The sequence below is a fragment of the Pygocentrus nattereri genome, chromosome 29 (assembly GCF_015220715.1).
Source record: "Pygocentrus nattereri isolate fPygNat1 chromosome 29, fPygNat1.pri, whole genome shotgun sequence".
NCBI classification, from domain to species: Eukaryota; Metazoa; Chordata; class Actinopteri; order Characiformes; family Serrasalmidae; genus Pygocentrus; species Pygocentrus nattereri.
The window spans coordinates 4183305-4205309 of record NC_051239.1 but is presented as its reverse complement, the minus strand read 5'-3'; the positions used below and the strand labels follow the sequence as shown (position 1 = coordinate 4205309).

Below are 22005 nucleotides of genomic sequence, written 5' to 3'. Positions count from 1 at the left end.
GAAACAGACCAGGTAGATTTATTTACACTGAATTAGTGCACGTGATGGTGATAGGGTGATAGGGTGATCTGCGGTATGTGCCTCTAGTAAACACTGTGACCTTGAGACGTCTGGTGTGTTATGTGGAGCTGAAATGTGGAATGAAAGTCATCCATCCATCCATCCATCCATCCATCCATCCATCCATCCATCCATCAATCCATTTTCTAATTCCATTTCCATTTTCTTTTCTTTGAATTCCACAATTAAAAATACTTTCATAGCAAAACGTGATAAATGCAATTAATGTTTAATCACAGAGCATGTAATTTAATTAGATTAACTGCACTTGACAGCACTAGTAACAATTATTAAATAATTAAGAGATAATAAAAAGGTTAGACAAGGATAAAATAACAGTTTCCTCTTATTCACTTTGCAGTTACGGAAGAACTCAGATGACAGCAGTGGGCCACAGAATGCACAGAAAGTGACAGCATCCCAGCAGAATATTCCAGCAGCTCTTCTAAGTGCTTCAAAGTACAAGAGTGACTCTAAAGAACAGCAGATGAAAGAGGAGGCTGTAGCCAAACAGATCGGGTGTACCAGCTACTACAGTTAAAGACGAAGACTTTGTTCTTTTGATGGAAACAATAGACAGGAAGCTGACTGTTCCAAAGAAAATGAAAATAAGCAATCTGATAGACAAATATTATGAAGGTGAAGTACAGAAATTTAGAAAAAGATTGGCTGCTGTCTGGAAGGTCTCTGTTGGCTTTGACCTGTGGACAAAAACAGGGCTCACTGCGTCATTCCTGGCTATAAGTTCATGCTACTTTTGTGTTGAACAAAGTAAACCATCCATCCATCCATCCAGGCTAATAATTAGGAGATAAGGAGTCCTAATGCTGGAAATGTCTAACTTAAGGTCTTAACTACCTATAGAAAATCCTTAACCCATAAATCACTGCAAGCACTCCTCACCCCAAATGTTTAGCCTAAATACCTTATATACCAATAGCTTTACTAACAAGAAATTATATTTTGATTCAGGTTCAGATTCGACTTGATCTGATTAGGTGCAGCACAGCACTTTATGGCTTAATTACACCATGTAACAATTTTCAAAAAAAATTTTGTTCCCAGTTGTTAAGTGTGTTTTCCTGATTGTTTGTAACTTAAATGAATAGAAAAAAGTTATTATTCCCTGTAAACTTTGCTTTTGTGGTCAGCACAATGATATTTTGAAATTGATCTATTTTTAAGGATATTCGCCATATTTCAAGATACTTAAGAAGCTTCTGGAATTGTGAGAACTATCAAGAAGTTTCTAGAACTGTCCAGAATTATCTAGAACTTTCTGGGACTGTACAGAATTGTAGGTAGCTGTATAACTACAGTTATATAGGGCCACTATAGCCCTTCCTGAGAGACGGAGAGACATGATCTAATTGATTGGGATTGCATAGTAAGTGGGCAACAGCCATCACAGACAAAGGGGAATTGACCTAGACAGACAGGTGTGAATTCATTCTCTATTCAGATTCTGATAACGACAGTATTCACACTTCACCCCACACCCAATACAGGAGGAGCTTAGGAAGGACCACTACTTTCAAATGTATATATTGTGTGTTACTCTGCTACCGGGTGATGAGTCTTGCTCTGCTGAATCCTCAGTACACTCTTGTACTTTGATACTGCATGAAATAAAGATTGACCATTTTTATCGAGTTTGGAGAGACATCCTTTTTCCTTACAGTACACAGCAACTTAGTCAGAGACCTTGGTCTCACCAAGTCCAACGCTGAGCTTCTGACGTCAAGGCTCAAGCAATGGAACTTATTAGATGAAAGCGTCCAAGTCACAGGTCAGAGGAAGCGTCACCAAGTTTTTTCCACCTTCTTCAGTCATCAAGACAGACTGTGCTTCTGCAACAGTGTGGCCGGTCTATTCGAGGCTATAGGTATCACCTGTAACCCGAATGAGTGGCGTCTCTTCATAGACAGCTCATGCAAGAGCCTCAAAGCCGTGCTGCTTCACAATGGGAACAAGTACCCATCTCTTCCTGTAGCTCACTCGGTACACCAGTGTCAAGATGTTGCTAGGTGCCTTGAAGTATGATGAGTACGGCTGGGAAGTTATTGGAGATTTCAAAATGGTGTCATTCCTGATGGGCCTCCAAGGTGGTTTTACTAAGTATCCTTGCTTTATTTGCCTTTGGGACAGCCGGGATACTAAAGCGCACTACCACAGGCGGGACTGGCCTCAGCAGACAGAGTTCACTGTGGGGAAGAACAATGTAAAGTGGGAGCCACTGGTGGACCCACGCAAGGTGCTGATGCCACCACTACACATCAAGTTGGGGCTCATAAAACAATTTGTCAGGGCTCTAAATAAGAAGTCGAGAGCTTTCAATTACCTCCAAGATCTTTTCCCTAAGCTGTCTGAAGCAAAGATCAAAGCTGGTGTCTTCGTCGGACCACAAATCAAGAAGATCATAGAGTGCAGTGAATTTCCCAAGAAGCTGAATAGGAAGGAGAGAGCGGCTTGGAACAGTTTTGTCGCAGTGGTTCGCGGCTTCCTAGGCAATCATAAAGATGAAAACTATGTACAACTGGTCCAGACTCTGATAAAGAACTATGCTGCAATGGGCTGCAGGATGTCACTCAAAATCCATATCCTTGATGCTCATCTTGATAAGTTCAAAGAGAACATGGGAGCTTATTCAGAGGAGCAAGGCGAGCGCTTCCACCAGGACATTATGAACTTTGAATGCCGTTACCAAGGACAATATAACAAGAACATGATGGGCGACAATATTTGGGGATTGATTCGTGAATCTGATTTGCAGTATAGTCGTAAATCTCGGAAAACCACACACTTCTGAACAGTTTTTGGTAATCTGTGTAAATTTGCAATGCCTATAGTTCTTAGTCTGACTGTATAAATGAGAAGATGCAAAATCGTCTGTTTCTATAATAAAAATTCATAATTTTCGTTGCCGTGGTCACAAAAGTGAAGTTTATGATGAATGTAAGCAATTTTTAATTTGTTTTAGACATAAGCAATTGGAATATAACATTAAAAAGCTGGGAACAAAACTTGTGTTACATAGTGTTATCAGAGTTACAAAGAAAGATTCTCACCAATGACTGTTGTTTCTACACCAAGGTCAGGAAGCACCTGGATTCAGATCATTTTGGACAGCAGGAACTTAATTTGCATAAGAAGCCTAGCTTCATTTACACAATAATAATAATAATAATAAGAATTTAATTTATATCACTTTTCATGCCGGTGGCAGCTGAAAGTGCTTTACAGACAGGTGATGGAACATAGTTATAGAAGAGAGCATTAGTATTTAATTATAATCAGAAGAAAATGAAGAAGATTAAATTAGATAAACACCACGCGACATTCCGTTTTAGTTAAATGCTTGTTTAAAGAGGTTCGTTTTTAGGTTCTTCTTAAAAGTGAGCACTGAGCTTGACTGTCTAATAAAAGGTGAACTGAGTTCCACAGTTTAGAAGCAGAATAACTGAACGAGTCTCTCCATGTTTTATGTTTTACAGAGGGTATTTGTAGAAGTCCACTACCTGCAGATCTTAGATTACGTGCTGGAACATAAACAGACAGACGCTCTGTGATGAAAGCAGGTGCTTTAGGGTTGTTTTGAGCTTTAAAGATTAGTAGCAGAAGCTTTCCTGAATGATACAGGCACCCATGTGATCTCTCTGTGTTGTTTTTGTGAGGATGCTGCTGCGTTTTGTATGAGTTGTAAGGGATGTAGTGTTTTCTTAGGAAGTCCAGTAAGAAGACCATTACAGTGATCAACTCTGCTGTAACAAATGCATGAAGTTTCTCTGCATCACTCTGAGAGAGAAAAGGCCAAACATTAGCAACATTTCTCAAATGATAAAAAGCTACTTTTGTGACTGTGTTTACATGCGGGATAAAACAGAACTCAGAGTAGAAGATCACACCCAGGTTTCATACTTCAGGTTTGGTGTATGAAGCTAAAGAACCAAGTTTCTCAAAAATCATTTTTCTCTGAGTTTCTGTACCAACGATGAGTAATTCAGTTTTTTCATGATTTACGGCATCCACTGAAAATATGTGACACACAGCTGGTTAGTCTGTCTACAGAGTCTTGATCTTCAGAAGGAATAGAAATGTATAGATGGATGTTGTCAGCAAAGTTATGAAAATTTATACTATGCTATGTATATGATGTACAAAGAGAAAAGCAATGGCCCCAAGACTAGACCTTGGGGAACACCACAAGAAACAGCAAATAATTTTGATGAATGATTTCCAAGTAAAACCATGAACTGTCTATTACTTAAATATGATTTAAACCATTCTAAAAATTTGCCCAAGGAGCCAACCCAGCATTCAAGACACTGGAGTAAAATCTTATGGTCAACAGTATCAAAGGCTGCACTAACATTTATGGCATTTGGCAGACGCTCTTATCCAGAGCGACTTACAATTTGATTATTTTTCATACAGGGGTAGACAGCGGTGGTGTTAGGAGTCTTGCCCAAGGACTCTTATTGGTTTAATGTTGGGTGCTCACCCTGGTGGGGATTGAACCCCAGTCTACAGTGTAGAAGGCAAAGATGTTACCCACTACACTAACAACCACGCCTAAGAGCTACTAAATCCAAATAAAAGGATTTTGTGCATCAATGCAATCAAACTGTAAATCTGCATCAAACAAAAGATTTCAAGTATGAACTTGAGTAAGACTTATTTTGCTAAATAACATCCTGTTTTCAACAAACATCGACTTCGTAGTGTGTGATCATCTGTTTACGAGACTGTGATTAACAGGAAATGCAAACTAAAATGCCAACATATGTCTAAGCCTCCTATCCTTCTGGGTCATGGGGGGAGCTGTAGCCTATCCCATCAGTCATTGAGTGGAAGGCAGGATACACCCTGGACGGGTTGCCGGTCCATCACAGGGCCCAACATATATGATTGTAATGGATACTCACTTACTGAACTAATGCAGATAAAATAGTTATACATTATAGACTTGTAGAAAAGCGCCTTGCTGAATCCAATAGGTGCTCATTTAACTTGTGCAAAAGTTACAGAGACAAAAGAATGTATTGCTAAATCCAATAGATACTGACTTAAACAACGTACGTAGATGCAATACATGAAAAAGTGACAGGTTTTAAAGATTTAGGGAAAGAGATCTGCAATATGATTAGGACTGGGAATCTTTAGGCACCTCACGATTTGATTCCAATTCAGACGGCCGCGATGTGATTATAATGATCTACAACCCCATTTCCAAAAAAGTTGGGATGCTATGCAGAATATAAACAAAAACAAAATGCAATAATGTGCAAATCATTATTTTCCAAACATAGTACAAAGACAAGATGTAAAATGGTGAAACTGAGAAATTTTATTGTTTTTTTAAAAATATTTGCCTGTTTTGAATTTCATGCCAACAACACATTCCAAAAAAGTTGGGACGGGGGAACAAAAGGCTGGTAAAGTTGTGAAATGCTAAGAAAAACACCTGGTGGTTGATTGACAACAGGTCAGTAACAAGATTGGATATAAAGAGCGTCTCAGAGATGCGGAGACTTTCAGAAGTAAAGATGAGGAGGGGGTCACCACTCTGTGAAAGGCTGCACCATCAAATAGAGCAACAATTCAAGAAGAACATTTCTCAACATAAAATAGCAAAGAACTTTTGCCTTTCATCATTTACGGTACATAATATCATTTAAAGATTCAGAGAATCTAAAAATCTCTGTATGTAAGGGACAAGGCTGAAAAGCAGTATTTGCTGGCCTTGATTTTGGGCCCTCAGACGGCACTGCATTAAAAACAGACACGATTCTGTAGTGGAAATCACTGCATGGGCTCAAACACTTCTGAAAACCACTGTCTGTGAAAACAGTTCATCACTGCATCCACAAATGCTGTTAAACCTCTAAAACACAAAGAAGAAACCAAATATAAACAGGATCCAGAAACACTGCCACCTTCTCTGGGCCTGAACTTATTTAAAATGGACTGAGGGGAAGTGGAAAAGTGTCCTTTTGTCTGACAAAACATCTGAAATTCTTTTTTGGAAATCATGGACGCTGTGCCCTCTGGGCTAAAGACCACTCAGCTTGATATCAGTGCACAGTTAAAAAGCCAGTATTCATGATGGTTTAGAGGGGCATTAGTGCACATGGCATGGGTGACGTGCTCACCTGTAAAAGCTCCATTAAAGCTGAATGATATAAACATGTTTTAACAACATCTGCTGCCATCAAGACGACGTCTTTTTCAGGTAAGGCCGTGATTATTTCAGCAAGACGATGTCAAACCACATTCTGACTGTATTACAGCAGCATTGCTCCATATTAAAAGAGTCTGGGTGCTAAACTGACCTGCCTGCAGTCCAGACCGGTCACCACTGAGAACATTTGGTGCATTATGAAATGAAAAATGCAACAACTGAGCCCCTGAAACTGATGAGCAGCTGAAATTCTGTATCAAACAAGAACAAAAAACATTTCACTTTCTAAACTACAGCAGCGTCTCCTCAGTTCCCAAACACTTACAGAGTGCTGTAAAAGAAGAGGTGATGAAACACAGCAGTAAACAGGCCTCCGTCCCAACTTTTTTGGAACGTGTTGTTGGCATCAAATTAAAAATTAGCAAATATTTTTCTACAAACTATAAAATTTCTCAGTCTCAACATTTGATACGTTGTCTTTGTAATATTTTCCTTTAAAAATATGGTTCACATGATTTGCAGATCACTGTATCCTGTTTTTATTGACATTCTGCACAGCGTCCCAACTTTTTTGGAAATGGGGTTGTATAATGAATTTACTTCCAATATTTTTTATTAATAAAACATATGGAAGTGATGTGCACATGAGACGCTGCTGCCATTCATCTGTGAGAAAATGCACAGTTACAGTGAAATAAGACCCAGTGGTGTTGGATGTCCATGCAGCACTTGTTACAGCCATCCTGCCCATTTTCTTTAGAGATTTTATAACTCCGGATTTGGTCTTGTTGTAGAGAGTCCGGGGTCACTGTGTCAGTAAAATATCTTTGAGACGGGACGCGCGCAACACTGTGCGAAAGCCCCGTTTCTCAACGAGACTGCAGGTCACTGAGCAACACCGTCTCTCCTGGCTAGTAGCTATGAAAAGGGGAGATTCAGCAAAGACTAACATTTGGAGACTTATTTGAATTTATAAGCACCTTAGTTGGTTTCCTGCCATGTTAAATCTGCAACACTTAAAAGTTGTGAAGATGAAGTCGCTTCTCTTTCAAATTTTCCTGTTCCACCTTAAATGGTGCCGCATTTATATTCAGCACCTCAGTCAGAATTCAAGGTGGAACGGAAAATTCGAACCAGAAGTTGGCGAATGAGAAGTGACTTCAGCCTTTCTGAATCGATTCAGACATTTCTGAATCGATTCAGAATCGTTCATGTCCACATCACAATGCATCTAAGAATCGATTTTTTCCTGCACCCCTAATTATGATGTATTATTTGAACATTGTTTGAAGCAGTTCTTCAAAACCACAGAGCACCCACAGACATTCCCTTCCATGAAAACACCCAAACACACATAAATGTCCCTAAAATTACTGTCCTATAGCTAACCAGCTGAGCTTCCTCATCAGCTTTAGTTGTTCAGCTAATCCTGCTGTAACATAAGCCACCAGATTTCACTTTATACCAATAACTAAAGCATCACTTTCCTTCAGTGATCTCTGTTTCACTCAAAACATAAAAACGCTTTCTTAAACAAGCCACATGACTGAAGGCGTTTCTGACTATGTGGTTTTTGAGCGCCAGAAGAAAAAAGAAACATTTCCTGCCCTTTGAAGATCTACATGAAAATGTAAAAAGCATGTTTTTTTCTTGGAAATGTAAAAATATTCAATTTCAGTAATATTTTTACAAATCTTCTAAAATAGCATTTAAGTAGGTAAGAAAGTAGAATAACTCAAGTGTTTTCTACCCTTGGAGTTCTAAGCTGGCAGAGCAGTCTTGTCTTAAGGCTTGTTCAATGAAACTGATCAAGCTAAACTCCAAATTTAGCCTGAATTCTGCAGGTTTGTCAAAAGCACATGTTGCCTTGGTTACTGGACACAGCTTTTGGGAATGAAATTGACAAGAATTAGCTGGACTGGTTCAAATTAGCCTGGCTTATCTAAGCTTGCTTCATGGAACACACCACAGTAGCTACAGCGGTCTATCTCAGTGGCAGCCTTGTGTTGAATGTTGGTGCAACAAAAGGCCTCAATGTTTACCTGAAACAACACAAATCAGAAGCATGCAGTGTCCACAAATGACCACTGGCTGTAAAACAGACCATATTTAGCATTAGATAGAATTAGATTAGAATTAGATATCCATTATGAAACTAAACATACATACAGACAATTGCATAAGTCAAGTAAGTTGTTTTCTATTACCACTGAATGAACAGACTCTATTGATGCCAGATTCTGTGTAGTAATGCTATAAAGTGGTGAAATAGCATTTCATTAGAATCGGCATGCTTTGGTTTAAGGTTTGAAACTAGTCTTTACTCTGTGACTCCGAAAAGCGTTAAAATAATTCAGTCAAGGTTTATTCTTAAATAATCTCTCCCAGATTATTTTGCCTTGTTCTTTTTTCTTCAGTACGCTTCAGTTACAATCACTATAAAGTGTAATATGCATTCACAGCCACTAGATGTCGCACCTTTCCTTTGCATCACATTTCAGCAGCCTCTGAAAGAAATCTGTCAAAATATGTCAGTAAAATAACATGTATTTTACCAGCACATGTATTATGTAACACTGTAAACAAGAATATACCCATAAAGCACTGTGCTTTGATTAGCATTAAGAGAAAGAACTAGACTGCTGTATCATACATCAAACACCATCAAACTGTTCGGGGTATCTTTATAATTCTATGCCTGATAAAAATTAATTCTGTGGTCTGATTTTTTAACCTCTTTTAAAAAATGGGATCTTCCAACTTTCATAACTGCTGTGATTGACAGCTGCAGCTAAACTTCCAAGCCTACATAACAAAGAAAAACATGACTCTGTTTGGTTCTAGTTCTGAGGAGTTAGCATGAACCAAACGAAACCACAACCAAGAACTGATCAGATCAGCGTGGAAAAGTCCCAGCTGAGTCTAAACCACCTTCCCCAAGTGAACCAATGAAAGAGCAGAAACAGACCTGCATCATCAGCATCTGGGTGAAGTTCAATTCCACATGATCCATCCATCCATCCATCCATCCATCCATCCATCCATTTTCTAAGCCGCTTCTCCGTCAGGGTCGCGGGGGGGAGCTGGAGCCTATCCCAGCAGTCTTCGGGCGGAAGGCAGGATACACCCTGGACAGGTCGCCAGTCCATCGCAGGGCAGACAGACAGACACAGACAGTCACGCACACCTAGGGACAATTTAGCAAGTCCAATTGGCCTGACTGCATGTCTTTGGACTGTGGGAGGAAATCGGAGAACCCGGAGGAAACCCACGCAGACACGGGGAGAACATGCAAACTCCACACAGAGAGGACCCCGGTCACCCGGGAATCCAACCCAGGCCCTCCTTGTTGTGAGGCGACAGCGCTACCCACCACACCACCGTGCCGCCCAATTCCATGTGATGTATGAGATTAATACAGAATGAAAGGTGTTCTTTAATAACTCGTTCAATAAGGGTAAGTATTTACATACTAGTCATTATATAAAATGTCTAAAGGACAGTGCGTCACCTGAATATCACGTATCACACATTAAGAAAAAAACAAAACAGTAAACTTGTTATTGTTTTATTTATTAGACTTCAACACGTCTGATAAAGTTTGTCACGTGCAAAACATGAATAGAGTACAAGATCAATAAAGACTTAAAGGTACATTAAATGTTGAGTCTACATGAGACGTAATACTGCAGTCAGTATATTAGATATACCCAGAAAACACTTTGTAATTAGTGAGTCCAAAGACATGCAGTCAGGCCAATTGGACGTGCTAAATTGTCCCTAGGTGTGAGTGACTGTCTGTGTCTGTCTGTCTGCCCTGCGATGGACTGGCGACCTGTCCAGGGTGTATCCTGCCTTCCGCTTGTATGACCGCTGGGATAGGCTCCAGCAGCCCTCCGGGACCCTGAGGGAGAAGCGGCTTAGAAAATGGATGAATATATATATATATATATATATATCAGTGTCACTGATGTGAAGCACTGCTATTACAAAGCATCAAGATGTGTTAGATGATTAGTGATGGACGCTTATGGAGAATTTTCAGCCTGCTAAACACGAGTGATCATGCACTGCAGCACTGTAGATATCAGTTTTACTGAGAATGTGTTTTCAGTTCACCCTAAATAAAGATAATAGGTGAGTGAATGAAACAGTCCGTCAGTCAGTAAACACATTAAAGAACCCAACTGGGAAAATAATATAGCTAAAGAAACCTTTCAGCCATGTGTGAATCCTGTTCTCATGTTCTGCAGCAGAACTTCATCCAGACGCTGATGATGCAGCTCTGTTTCTGCTCTTTCATTGGTTCACTTGGTGAAGGTGGTTTAGACTCAGCAGGGACTTTTCCACACATAAATTGCATCATTTTTTATTTTGGTAAGCATTGAAAATGGGTCCCACAGATATGAACAGCACACAAGGGTTAATTTACACATTTCTGTATTTTGGGGGGCAGTGGGTGCACTGTTGTTCACTATTTTAGAATAAATACTCATTACCAAATATATAAAGTAAAATAAATACTCGTTATTATGAAATATATAAAGTAAACACTCATTATTATGAGGTATAAAATGACACTTGAAACTATAGAACTGAGGAATTAATCTGGAATCTTTTCACAGAACTTTGTCTTGGTTCCATTATAGACTGAATAGCTTTGGCCAAACAAGAGAAATTTCTGCCATTGGAGTTCCTCTGTAATAAAGCAATACAGCATGTAACACTCAACATGAGGACCAGAGACCTTGTTATGCTTTTTGTAAATCATTTTGCATATGGACTTTATAATATAAATAAATTGCATTAAAAACATGTTTTTGATTGAATTGTTTTGATTATGAATATTCACCTGTGGGTGCTTCTTATTTTTAATGTGATTACATTTTATATAATTCATGAGGAAACAGTGTTTCAGCCTCAAGACACTGCATGTACAGTTAGAACTAGACGATACTGTATGACCTGAAACTTCCACTTTCACTGATGGGTGTAGCTAAACGTCCTTGTCTACAAACAGCTTGTGCTGACAGTTTTCACAGACGACTAAAACTCCAGGATGAAATAAAACCAAAACCAAACAGTTCAACCACTTCAGCGAGTCAGCCAGTAAGCAGAACAGGAACGCTGCAGTGTTAGCAGTCTCTAGGAACGGTCGATCTAGAGAGCCCAGGCTCACAGCATGAACCATATCCCTGCTTCAAATGTTCAAACCATTGATGGTGTTTGCAAAACCCAGAAAAAGCTTCTCACAGCCATCATGTCAATGAGCAGTAAATGGCTTCTAACTCAAGGTATCAAGAGAAAGTCAGTTTGATCAGAGGTGTTGATCCATACCAAAGCAATAAGCCAGTCCTGGTTATGCGTTACTGCCCACAGTAACAAATCCAGGCATCGATAGTTACCTAAACACTGCATCAGTTTACACACCACAGGAGATAAAGGGGTACAAATCACTACAATCGTACAATTATTTGGTCTGAGGAAGGTCAGCAATGTTCTGCCTTTACCATCAACTTCACCACCAAACACTGTCATCAATGTCTAGCTAAAGCATAAAAGATCTAGACATAATTAATGACATTGCAAAGTCCATCAAAGTCCATCAACAAATCCATTTATGAAATAAGACTGTATAAATGGTGGCACTACCAACTCAGTTGTCATGATTGCACTGACCAGTTGTATGCCAACAATATGTGGGCAGCATCCGATATTATCAATCCACCTTATTCCTGCACTCCATGATGCTTTGGATGACATCACCTCCACTCAGCCTGCAGCTGTTTTATCTGATGTCTTTTACTGTTGCATTTTATTTTGTTATTTTATTGCATCATTTTATTTGTAAAGATGGTTTATAAGAATGTTTACTGTAATTTAAGCTTCACTTGGCTGTGCTGACAGCTGCACACTGCACATTATCCCAGAACACCAAACAACAAAATGACAACTTAAAAGGTAAGCCCACTTTTTTTATCTTCATTAAAAACATAAATGTCAAACCCAAAATATATTAAAAAGATTAAATCCACTTGAGGAAGGAGAAAAGAATTAAATAGCAGTGGAAAAGCAGCACACAAGCCCAGTAAGTCCACAAAAAATGGCATAAAATGACAAACACCAAATATTAACACAACTGCAATAGACACATGATGGGCCATAAATAATCAGTTAATGAAGAAACAGGTATAAATATCACTTAAAATGTCCTATAAAATTCTCATATATATATAGCAGCGGAGTGAAATGAACAGGAGCTATAAGAAGTTTTTGATTTAAGGACTTTCTTGAATGTGAAGGAAAGTGTTATACTATATATATAGTGTTATACTATATAGACACTGTTTGCATTAGGGTCCGTACACTGGGTGGCGTCTGGCCTAGAAGAGTTTTATAATGAATGTAAACCAGTTTAAATTTTGTAAAGAGTTCCAATTAACCAGAAAGTAAAGAGAGCAGTGATGTGGCTGAAAGAGGCATGCGTAACAAAAGCGATAGCAGAATGATGAAGAACATCAAGCTTCTGAAGTGCAGCTCCACATGCCAGTGTGCATCACTATGATTGAGCAGGCCCTGTGATGGACTGGCGACCTGTCCAGGGTGTACCGTGCCTTCTTCAGCACCACCGCAACCCTGAGGGAAAAGCAGCTTAGAAGGCATTTTGAACCTACAGGAATCTATCCTGAAGCACTGACAGCACAGATTTAGGGGATGAGTCAGTCATATACAGGATAGTATCATCATCATATAAATGAATGAAGGCATCACCGGCAGCATGGGAAATATTGTTATATGAATGCAGGTGGTGGTGGAAGGTGATACCACCCAGGTGGGGAGAAAAAAAAAGTTGTTTGATAGCTTAATTTGAAGAACCAATCATTTGCACAGTTTGTGAATGGACTTGGCTAAAGTGACTGAACCTTGAAGGTTTTCTCTGGTATAAATTGCCCCCCTTACATCCTCAGACATCCAGCCTTGCTGAAACAAATTGTAGACTCACAGATTCATTTCAGGGTAAGCAACCGTCTTATGTAGCCAAGATTCAGTGACTATTAAGTCAGGATAAGAACTTTCAGCTCACAATTAAAGCTGATTTATTTCAGGTAATAGACTTCTTACACTGACATGCAAGACGCCCAAATTTTTACAGGCTCAGAAATCCTCAAAACAAGAGAATCAATCAGAAATCATAAGTAGCCATTTGATCAGTGCACAGAACCTAAGACACAGGATGTTGTACTTTAAAGCTGACGTTTTTGTGCACATGGGCACCCATTGACAACAGACTCATGATATGCACTATTCTCACAGTGTAGCATGATACCCATTGCAAAATGAGATGAGACTGATTTTTGTGTAGTGCAAGTGAAAGATCAAACAGAAGTGAATCCAGGTCTCTGTTGTGTAAACAAGCAACATCTGTTCTGATACAGGTAGATACAGGTAGTACGTTCTGATAACTGACATTCAGGTGAGCAGTTATATACACGCAGTTATAGACAATCTACACAAAATTAGTTGTAAGATTTCTTTTAAGACTGCCTTATTAAAGCACTTATATCAGAAAGCAATGTTGGTGATGATTTTGACAGCCATTGATCCATAAAGTCTTGGTATCTCTTTTCCAGGATGGAGGATACTAGTTGTGTATTTTACATCAATTTATCACTTATTAACTAAGACAGTCACACTCTTTAAACCTTTTCTCGCTTAGATGGAGGTGGTGATCCAGTTGAACAGGGCTGTAGAGGAAACCAGGCCACACTGAAAACTTTTATATACGCTATAGTCCAAAAGAAACACCAACATAATCACATTTAAGTTATTAAGTTATTAAGTGATACTTTTTTGATCCCACAACCGGAGAAATTCCACCTCCGCATTTAACCCATCCATGAAGTGAAACACCACATACACACTAGTGAACACACACTAGGGGGCAGTGAGCACACTTGCCCGGAGGAGGGATAATGGGCTGGGTATGTTTTTCAGGGTTTGGGCCCCTCAGCTCCAGTGAAGGGTGATGTTAATGCTGCAGCACAAATACATTTTAGACAATTTTAGGCTTCCAATGTTGTGCCAACAGTTTGGTAAAGATCCTTTCCTGTTCCAGCATTACTGAAACCCTGTAGACAAAATAAGCTCCATAAAGACATGGTTTGATGAGATTGGATAAACTTTAATGGCCAAAGCAGTGTTCTGACCTCAACCTCACTGAACACCTTTGGGATGAACTGGAACATTATTTACTTGTTGTCCAGCATCAGAACCTGACTACACAAATGCTCTTTTGGTTGAATGGGAACAAATATCTAGTGGAAAGCCTTCCCAGAAGTGTGGAGACTACTCTGTATGAATGCCCATGGTTGTGAAACGGGATGATCAATAAGCTCATATAGGTGTGATGGTTAGGTGTCTACATACTTTTGGCCATTTAGTGTATGAGCTATGATTATTTTATCACAAGACAAAAGTAAATAAAATAAACTAAGCTCCATTTTTAGTTTTATGTATAATAAATGAATTGGATATGTGTGCTAAATATCATGATTCAAATCAAGTTTGGAATTTGGATTTGGAGTTTGGAACCCCATTTCCAAAAGTTGGGGTGCTGTGAAAAATTTTAATAAAAACAAAATGCAATGATGTGCAAATCATGTAAACTATATATTTTATTGAAAATAGTATAAAGACAACATATCAAATGTTGAAACTGAGAAATGTTACTGTTTTTTGAAAAATATTTGCCCATTTTGAATTTGTTGGCAACAACAGGTTCCAAAAAACATTTGAAATTCTTTTTGGAAAACATGGACACTGTGTCCTCCGGGCTGAAGACCACTCAGATTGTTATCAGTGCTCAGTTCCAAAGCCAGCATTCAAGACAGTACAGTGAGGCATTAGCGCACATGGCATGAGTGACGTGCACACCTGTGAAGGCACCAGTGCTGAACAACATATACGTTTTGGCAACATGTGCTGCCATCCAGACGACGTCTTTTTCAAGGAAGACTCTGCTTATTTCAGCTGTATTACAACAGCCTGGCTCCATATTAAAAGAGTCTGGGTGCTAAACTGACCTGCCTGCAGTCCAGATCTGTCACCACTGGAAACATTTGGCACATTACAAAATGAAAAATACAACAAAGGAGACCCCAAACTGTCGAGCAGCTTTCAAAACTACCGCAGCGTCTCCTCAGTTCCCAAACGTTTACAGAGTGCTGTTAAAAGAGGAGGTGCTGAAACACAGCAGTAAACAGGCCCCTATCCCAACTTTTTTGGAATGTGTTGTTGGCATTCAATTCAAAATGGGCAAATATTTCTCAAAAAACAATAAAATTTGTTAGTTTCAACATTTGATATGTTGTCTTTGTAGTATTTTCCTTTAAAATATGGTTTACTAGTGTCCCAATATTTTTAGAAGTGGGATTGTACTACTGGATGAACGGATACAATTCAGTCTTATTTAAACTTCAACAACAATTCACTAAATGCAACATCTATTTAAGTGTACTTTTATAGAACATACACATAGACATAATATATTGTTAGAAAAAACAATTTACATATTCTTAGATTATATTTATGTTGAAATATTCTATGCCTACAAGTGCCTTTCTGTGTTAAACTGGAACAACTTATGTTACAACTAATATTAAATTACAAATCCTTCTGCACTTCAAACATATTTTAAATGTATAGTCTTGGCTGTATATCTACCCATATTTGATTGCTAGTTAGTTTGTATTATATTGTAACCAAAATGCAACTAAAATGTACTAAAGCATTATTTAAAAGTCAGTGCTTTAAAATACACTTCTAAATAATACATTTAAGTTGATGATAAATATACTTTTAAATAAGTCTCTATCTCAAGAAATACCTTCATTTAAGTAATTCCATAAAATGTTAAATAAATAAATATACATTTAGAAATCTCTATATACTTCAAGTATAAGATATACTCGTGTTCTTCGCTGTAGTAAAAAATCAGTGCTTAACAGTTTATAAAAGTGAGGCTGACTTACTAAGCAAATTTTACTTGTTAGTTTCAGTATCATCAGTGAGCTGTTTTAGCTTAAATCTGCACCAGCCCTTCATGGATAAGACAGAATAAACGTAATAGATGAAAATTAATAATTAACAGGAGTGACTGGTCCCTCTTCGGGCGGCACGGTGGCGTGGTGGGTAGCGCTGTCGCCTCACAGCGAGGAGGGCCTGGGTTCGATTCCCCGGCCGGGTGACCAGGGTCCTCTCTGTGTGGAGTTTGCATGTTCTCCCCGTGTCTGCGTGGGTTTCCTCCGGGTTCTCCGGTTTCCTCCCACAGTCCAAAGACATGCAGTCAGGCCGATTGGACATGCTAAATTGCCCCTAGGTGTGAGTGTGTGAGTGGCTGTCTGTGTCTGTGTGTCTGCCCTGTGATGGACTGGCGACCTGTCCAGGGTGTATCGTGCCTTTCGCCCGAAGACTGCTGGGATAGGCTCCAGCACCCCCCCGCGACCCTGACAGAGAAGCGGCTTGGAAAATGGATGGATGGATGGACTGGTCCCTCTTCATCACATGATGTACACAAGCTTAGGTAATTCATCCACATGACTCGTAATTTCATAAAATGCATGATTAAAGACTGTATATCAATTTAAGAGACTCTAAACACAAAATAATTTAGAAATATTTATTAAAAGCAGTCAAATACACACAAAATCAAGAGCCAATTCCACCTTAAAGTATTATACATAGAGCGACTGATGATAATAGAAATGTGTTTGTTAATAGAAGTTTGTCTCTTTGGTGCTGGTCTGTTAAGGAAAAGCTAAAAGTATGAATAATTACAGAAGCAGATTTAAAGAGTTCTTCAGTTAGTCAAAGCCAGATTTGCTCACACATACCTAATAATAAAGTCTCCAGTAAAGATGGTCTATAAATGTTTTTACTAATTCTGTAATAGATCAATGTGAAAATCAGTTTTCATGTACTCACAGAAATTTGTGCAGTAAAGAATATTTCTAATAGCTCCTCTCATCATTAATAATACATAAAAACTCATAAGAAGAAAACAATCAAGCTTGTGCTTTTAATGAAGATTCTTAGAAATAAAACAGCTGTTTAAATGTTTTCTATAAAGAATGCAGACGACAAAATCTGTTGTAGTTTCTGCTGCTTCACCACCTGAGAGTAAAGGCGAGTCCTCAACACCACAAAGACCTGCAGGAATCCAGATAAACATGTAAGAGCTGAATAACTGAATTTAATACATAATCTATGTCTGAGTATGATAAAACCAGTTCATAGATTTCAAACAAAAGGAGAAAAAGAAATGAAGTTTACCAGAGCTTAACTCGGCACCAGGATCCGGCCTGTGAAACACAGTAATAAATGTCATGGTAAATCAGATTAATGCACCAGTACTCCAGATGGATCAGGACTAGTCACTTTCTCTAGTCTCTAGTCTCGTTTCTCCACTGACCTGAGGACTTCTTCTTGTAGTAGAGGAATCCAGCAGCTGACAGGATGATCCCCAACATCAGTCCTGAAGCTCCGATAGCGATCTTGTTCTTCTCAGCCTCAGGAAGAGAGCCATCTGTCCATCCATCCATCCATCCATTATCTTCCGCTTGTCCAGGGTTCGGGTCGCGGGGGCAGCATCCTAAGCAATGAAGCCCAGACCTCCCTTTCCCCAGCCACTTCCACCAGCTCTCCAAGGGGGTATCCGAGGCGCTCCCAGGCCAGCTGGGCGATATAGTCGCGCCAGCGTGTCCTGGGTCTTCCCCGGGGTCTCCTCCCAGGTGGACTCGCCTGTGACACCTCCCGAGGGAGGCGTCCAGGAGGCATCCTAACCAGATGCCCGAACCACCTCAGCTGGCTCCTCTCGACGTGAAGAAGCAGCGGCTCTACTCCGAGTCCCTCCCGGATAACTGAACTTCTCACCCTATCTCTAAGGGAGAGTCCAGACACCCTGCGGAGGAAACTCATTTCGGCCGCTTGTATTCGCGATCTTATTCTTTCGGTCATTACCCAAAGCTCATGACCATAGGTGAGGGTGGGAACGTAGATCGACCGGTAAATCGAGAGCCTTGCCTTATGGCTCAGCTCTTTCTTTACCACAACAGACCGGTAAAGAGCCCGCATCACTGCTGACCCAGCACCAATCCGCCTGTCAATCTCCCGCTTCCTTGTACCATCACTCGTGAACAAGACCCCGAGATACTTGAACTCCTCCACTTGAGGCAAGAGCCTATCCCCGACCCAGAGAGGGCTCTCCACCCTTTTCCGCCTGAGAACCATGGTCTCGGATTTAGAGGTACTGATTCTCATCCCAGCCGCTTCACACTCGGCTGCAAACCGATCCAGCAAAAGCTGAAGTTCGCGGCCTGATGTCCCCAATAGGACCACATCATCTGCAAACAGCAGTGATGTGACCCTGAGGTCACCAAACCGGACACCCTCCATCCCTTGACTGCGCCTAGAAATTCTATCCATAAAAATTATGAATAGAATCGGTGACAAAGGGCAGCCCTGACGGAGTCCAACTCTCACTGGGAACGAGTCTGACTTACTGCCGGCTATGCGAACCAAACTCCAGCTTTGTTTGTACAGGGCCTGAATGGCTCGTAGCAAAGAGCCATGTACCCCGTACTCCCGAAGCACCTCCCACAGAATACCCTAGGGAAACACAGTCGAATGCCTTCTCCAGATCCACAAAGCAAATGTGGACTGGTTGGGCAAACTCCCATGAACCCTCCAGAATCCTGGAGAGGGTGAAGAGTTGGTCCAGTGTTCCACGACCAGGGCGGAACCCGCACTGTTCCTCCTGGATCCGAGGTTCGACTATAAGCCGGACTCTCTTCTCCAGTACCCCTGCATAGACCTTGCCAGGGAGGCTGAGGAGTGTGATTCCCCTGTAGTTGGAACACACCCTCCGGTCCCCTTTTTTAAAAAGAGGCACCACCACCCCAGTCTGCCAATCCAGTGGCACCGCCCCCGATGTCCACGCAATGTTGAAAAGGCGTGTCAGCCAAGACAGCCCCACAACATCCAGAGCCTTGAGGAACTCAGGGCGGATCTCATCCACCCCTGGAGCCTTGCCACCAAGGAGCTTCTTAACTACCTTAGCGACTTCGGCCTCAGTAATGGACAAGCCTATTCCCATGTCCCCAGACTCAGCCTCCTCACTGGAGAACGTGTCGGTGGGATTGAGAAGGTCCTCAAAGTATTCCTTCCACCGCCCAATGACGTCTTCAGTCGAAGTCAGCAGCACACCATCTCCACTATATACAGTGCTAGTGGCACACTGCTTTCCCCTTCTGAGTCGCCTGACGGTTTGCCAGAATCTTTTCGGAGCCGACTGAAAGTCAGTTTCCAAGGCCTCACCAAACTCCTCCCATACACGGGTTTTTACCTTGGCAACAACTGAAGCCGCAGATCGCTTGGCCTGTCGATACCTGCCAGCTGCCTCTGGTGTCCCACAGGCCAACCATGCCCGGTAGGACTCCTTCTTCAGCTTGACGGCATCTCTCACCTGGGGTGTCCACCACCGGGTTCGAGGATTACCGCCCCGACAGGCACCAACTACCTTACGGCCACAGCTACAGTCAGCCGCTTCAGCAATGGAGGAACGGAACATGGCCCATTCTGAGTCAATGTCCCCCACCTCCCCCGATATCTGGTCAAAGTTCTGACGGAGGTGTGAGTTGAAGATCAATCTGACAGGTTCTTCTGCTAGGCGTTCCCAGCAAACCCTCACTATGCGTTTGGGCTTGCCCGGTCTGACCGGCATCTTCCCCCACCACCTGATCCAACTCACCACCAGGTGGTGATCAGTTGACAGCTCAGCTCCTCTCTTTACCCGAGTGTCCAAAACACATGGCCGCAAGTCCGATGACACGACTACAAAGTCAATCATTGAACTGCGGCCTAGGGTGTCCTGGTGCCATGTGCACTTATGGACATCCTTGTGTTCAAACATGGTGTTCGTGATGGACAAACTGTGGTTTGCGCACAAGTCCAAAAACTGAAGACCACTCGGGTTCAGATCAGAGAGGCCATTCCTCCCAATCACACCCCTCCAGATCTCACTGTCATTGCCCACGTGAGCGTTGAAGTCCCCCAGTAGGACAATAGAGTCTCCAGGAGGAGCACTTTCAAGCACCCTTCCCAAGGACTCTAAGAAGGCTGGGTACTCTGAACTGCTGTTCGGTGCATAAGCACAGACAACAGTCAGGACCCGTTCCCCAACCCGAAGGCGTAGGGAAGCTACCCTCTCGTCCACCGGAGAAAACCCCAACATACAGGCACCGAGACGAGGGGCTATGAGAAAGCCCACACCTGCCCGCCGCCTCTCACCATGGGCAATTCCAGAAAAGAATAAAGTCCAGCCCCTCTCAAGGAGATTGGACCCAGAGCCCAAGCTGTGTGTTGAGGTGAGCCCGACTATATCTAGCCGGTATCTCTCAACCTCGCGCACCAACTCAGGCTCCTTCCCCGCCAGTGAGGTAACGTTCCAAGTTCCAAAAGCCAGTTTCAGCAACCGAGGATCAGAACGCCAAGGCCCATGCCTTCGGACACTTTCCGATCCACAATGCCCCGAACCCCTACTACTGCCCCTCCCATTGGTGGTGGGTCGATGGGAGGGGGACTCATGTAACTCCTTCAGGCTAGGCCCGGCAGGGCACCATGAGTAAATGCCCGGCCACCAGACGCTCGCTGGCGAGCCTCTCCCCCAGGCCTGGCTCCAGGGTGGGGCCCCGGTAACCCTGTTCCGGGCAGGGTACGCAAGTCCTGTTTTTGTGTCTTCATAGGGGTTATTATGGATCACACTTTGTCTGACCTGTCACCTAGGACCAGTTTGCCATGGGAGACCCTACCAGGAGCTTTTGCTCCAGACAACATAGCTCCTAAGATCATTCAAGCACGCAAACCCCTCCACCACGATAAGGTGGTGATCCAAGGAGAGGCCATCTGTGTGAACATTAATATTTAATATTACTTTAATTGTTAGTAAGCTTTGAGTAAATTAAGACATTTTACTGTCGCCAGGAACATGGAACCAGTTTCATAGCTTTATAATTTGACATTGAGTCATTCTGATTCATAAATGACATTTATGCGTGTGAATATATATAAATATATATATATATATATACACATTTTTCTGAAATCCCCTCAGATGATCTCATGCCAGATCTTTTTTCTGTGCAATTAGGCATTTAATAATAGAGGAACTCCAGTTTTAGAAGACTTGTGGTGTAAAAAGCCACAGAAGTTGTTTTTCAGCTTTTTTGCCAGACTGTATTTCCAGTATGACTTAAACCATTGCCTGAAATGATCAGATGGCAGTCAATCATAAAACGCATCTTTACCAAATTTCTACTTGACCTTTTCATGATCAGCTATTTTCTCAGTATGAAGTAAGAAGTATGAAGCAGCTCAGTGTAAATTGGCTATAAAGTCTGTACTAATGTGTGTTCATTCTCACCCCACTCAATGATGATGGGCTTCTTGGAGCTGGCATGCTCCACCACACAGGAGATCTTCTCTCCAGATGTGGGCGTGTACTCCAGGTGGGAGTGGATCTGGTAGTACCAGTCTCCATCAGCCATCTCCTCAGTGGCGGTCACATCACTGGTCACCTTTTCACCGTTTCTCAGCCAGTACACATCAATGACTCGGGGGTAGAAGTTGTACGCACTGCACATCAGCATGGCTGGATGACCACCACTGGCCTGCTGTTCTGCCACGAGTTTGATCCTCGACTTCACTGT

General features: G+C 41.5%; 1 protein-coding gene across 2 annotated transcripts; it reads right to left on the bottom strand.

Moving 5' to 3' along the window:
- Positions 1–16905: 16905 nt before the first annotated feature.
- Positions 16906–22005, bottom strand: LOC108417996 (rano class II histocompatibility antigen, A beta chain-like). 2 transcript variants are annotated; one of them, XM_037536283.1, is made up of 4 exons: positions 21720–22005; positions 17712–17825; positions 17573–17601; positions 16906–17449 (listed from the first exon to the last, which is right to left on the bottom strand). In XM_037536283.1, the coding sequence occupies exons 1-3, from the start codon at positions 21943–21945 to the stop codon at positions 17579–17581; spliced, it is 363 nt and encodes a 120-aa protein (XP_037392180.1). In that variant the 5' UTR covers positions 21946–22005; the 3' UTR covers positions 16906–17449; positions 17573–17578. The 2 variants fall into 2 exon arrangements, with proteins under 2 accessions (XP_037392180.1, XP_037392179.1); XM_037536282.1 differs by lacking the exons at positions 16906–17449; positions 17573–17601 and having other exon boundaries at positions 17608–17825; positions 21720–22002.

What these genes read in the sequence shown, in the direction of transcription:
- LOC108417996 (XM_037536282.1), bottom strand. Translation starts at nt 21,945, where the DNA reads ATGCTGATGTGCAGTGCGTACAACTTCTACCCCCGAGTCATTGATGTG. An exon ending in GCCCATCATCATTGAGTGGG is followed by an intron (nt 17,826 to 21,719) that starts GTGAGAATGAAC and finishes ATGGATGGACAG; the next exon opens with ATGGCTCTCTTCCTGAGGCT.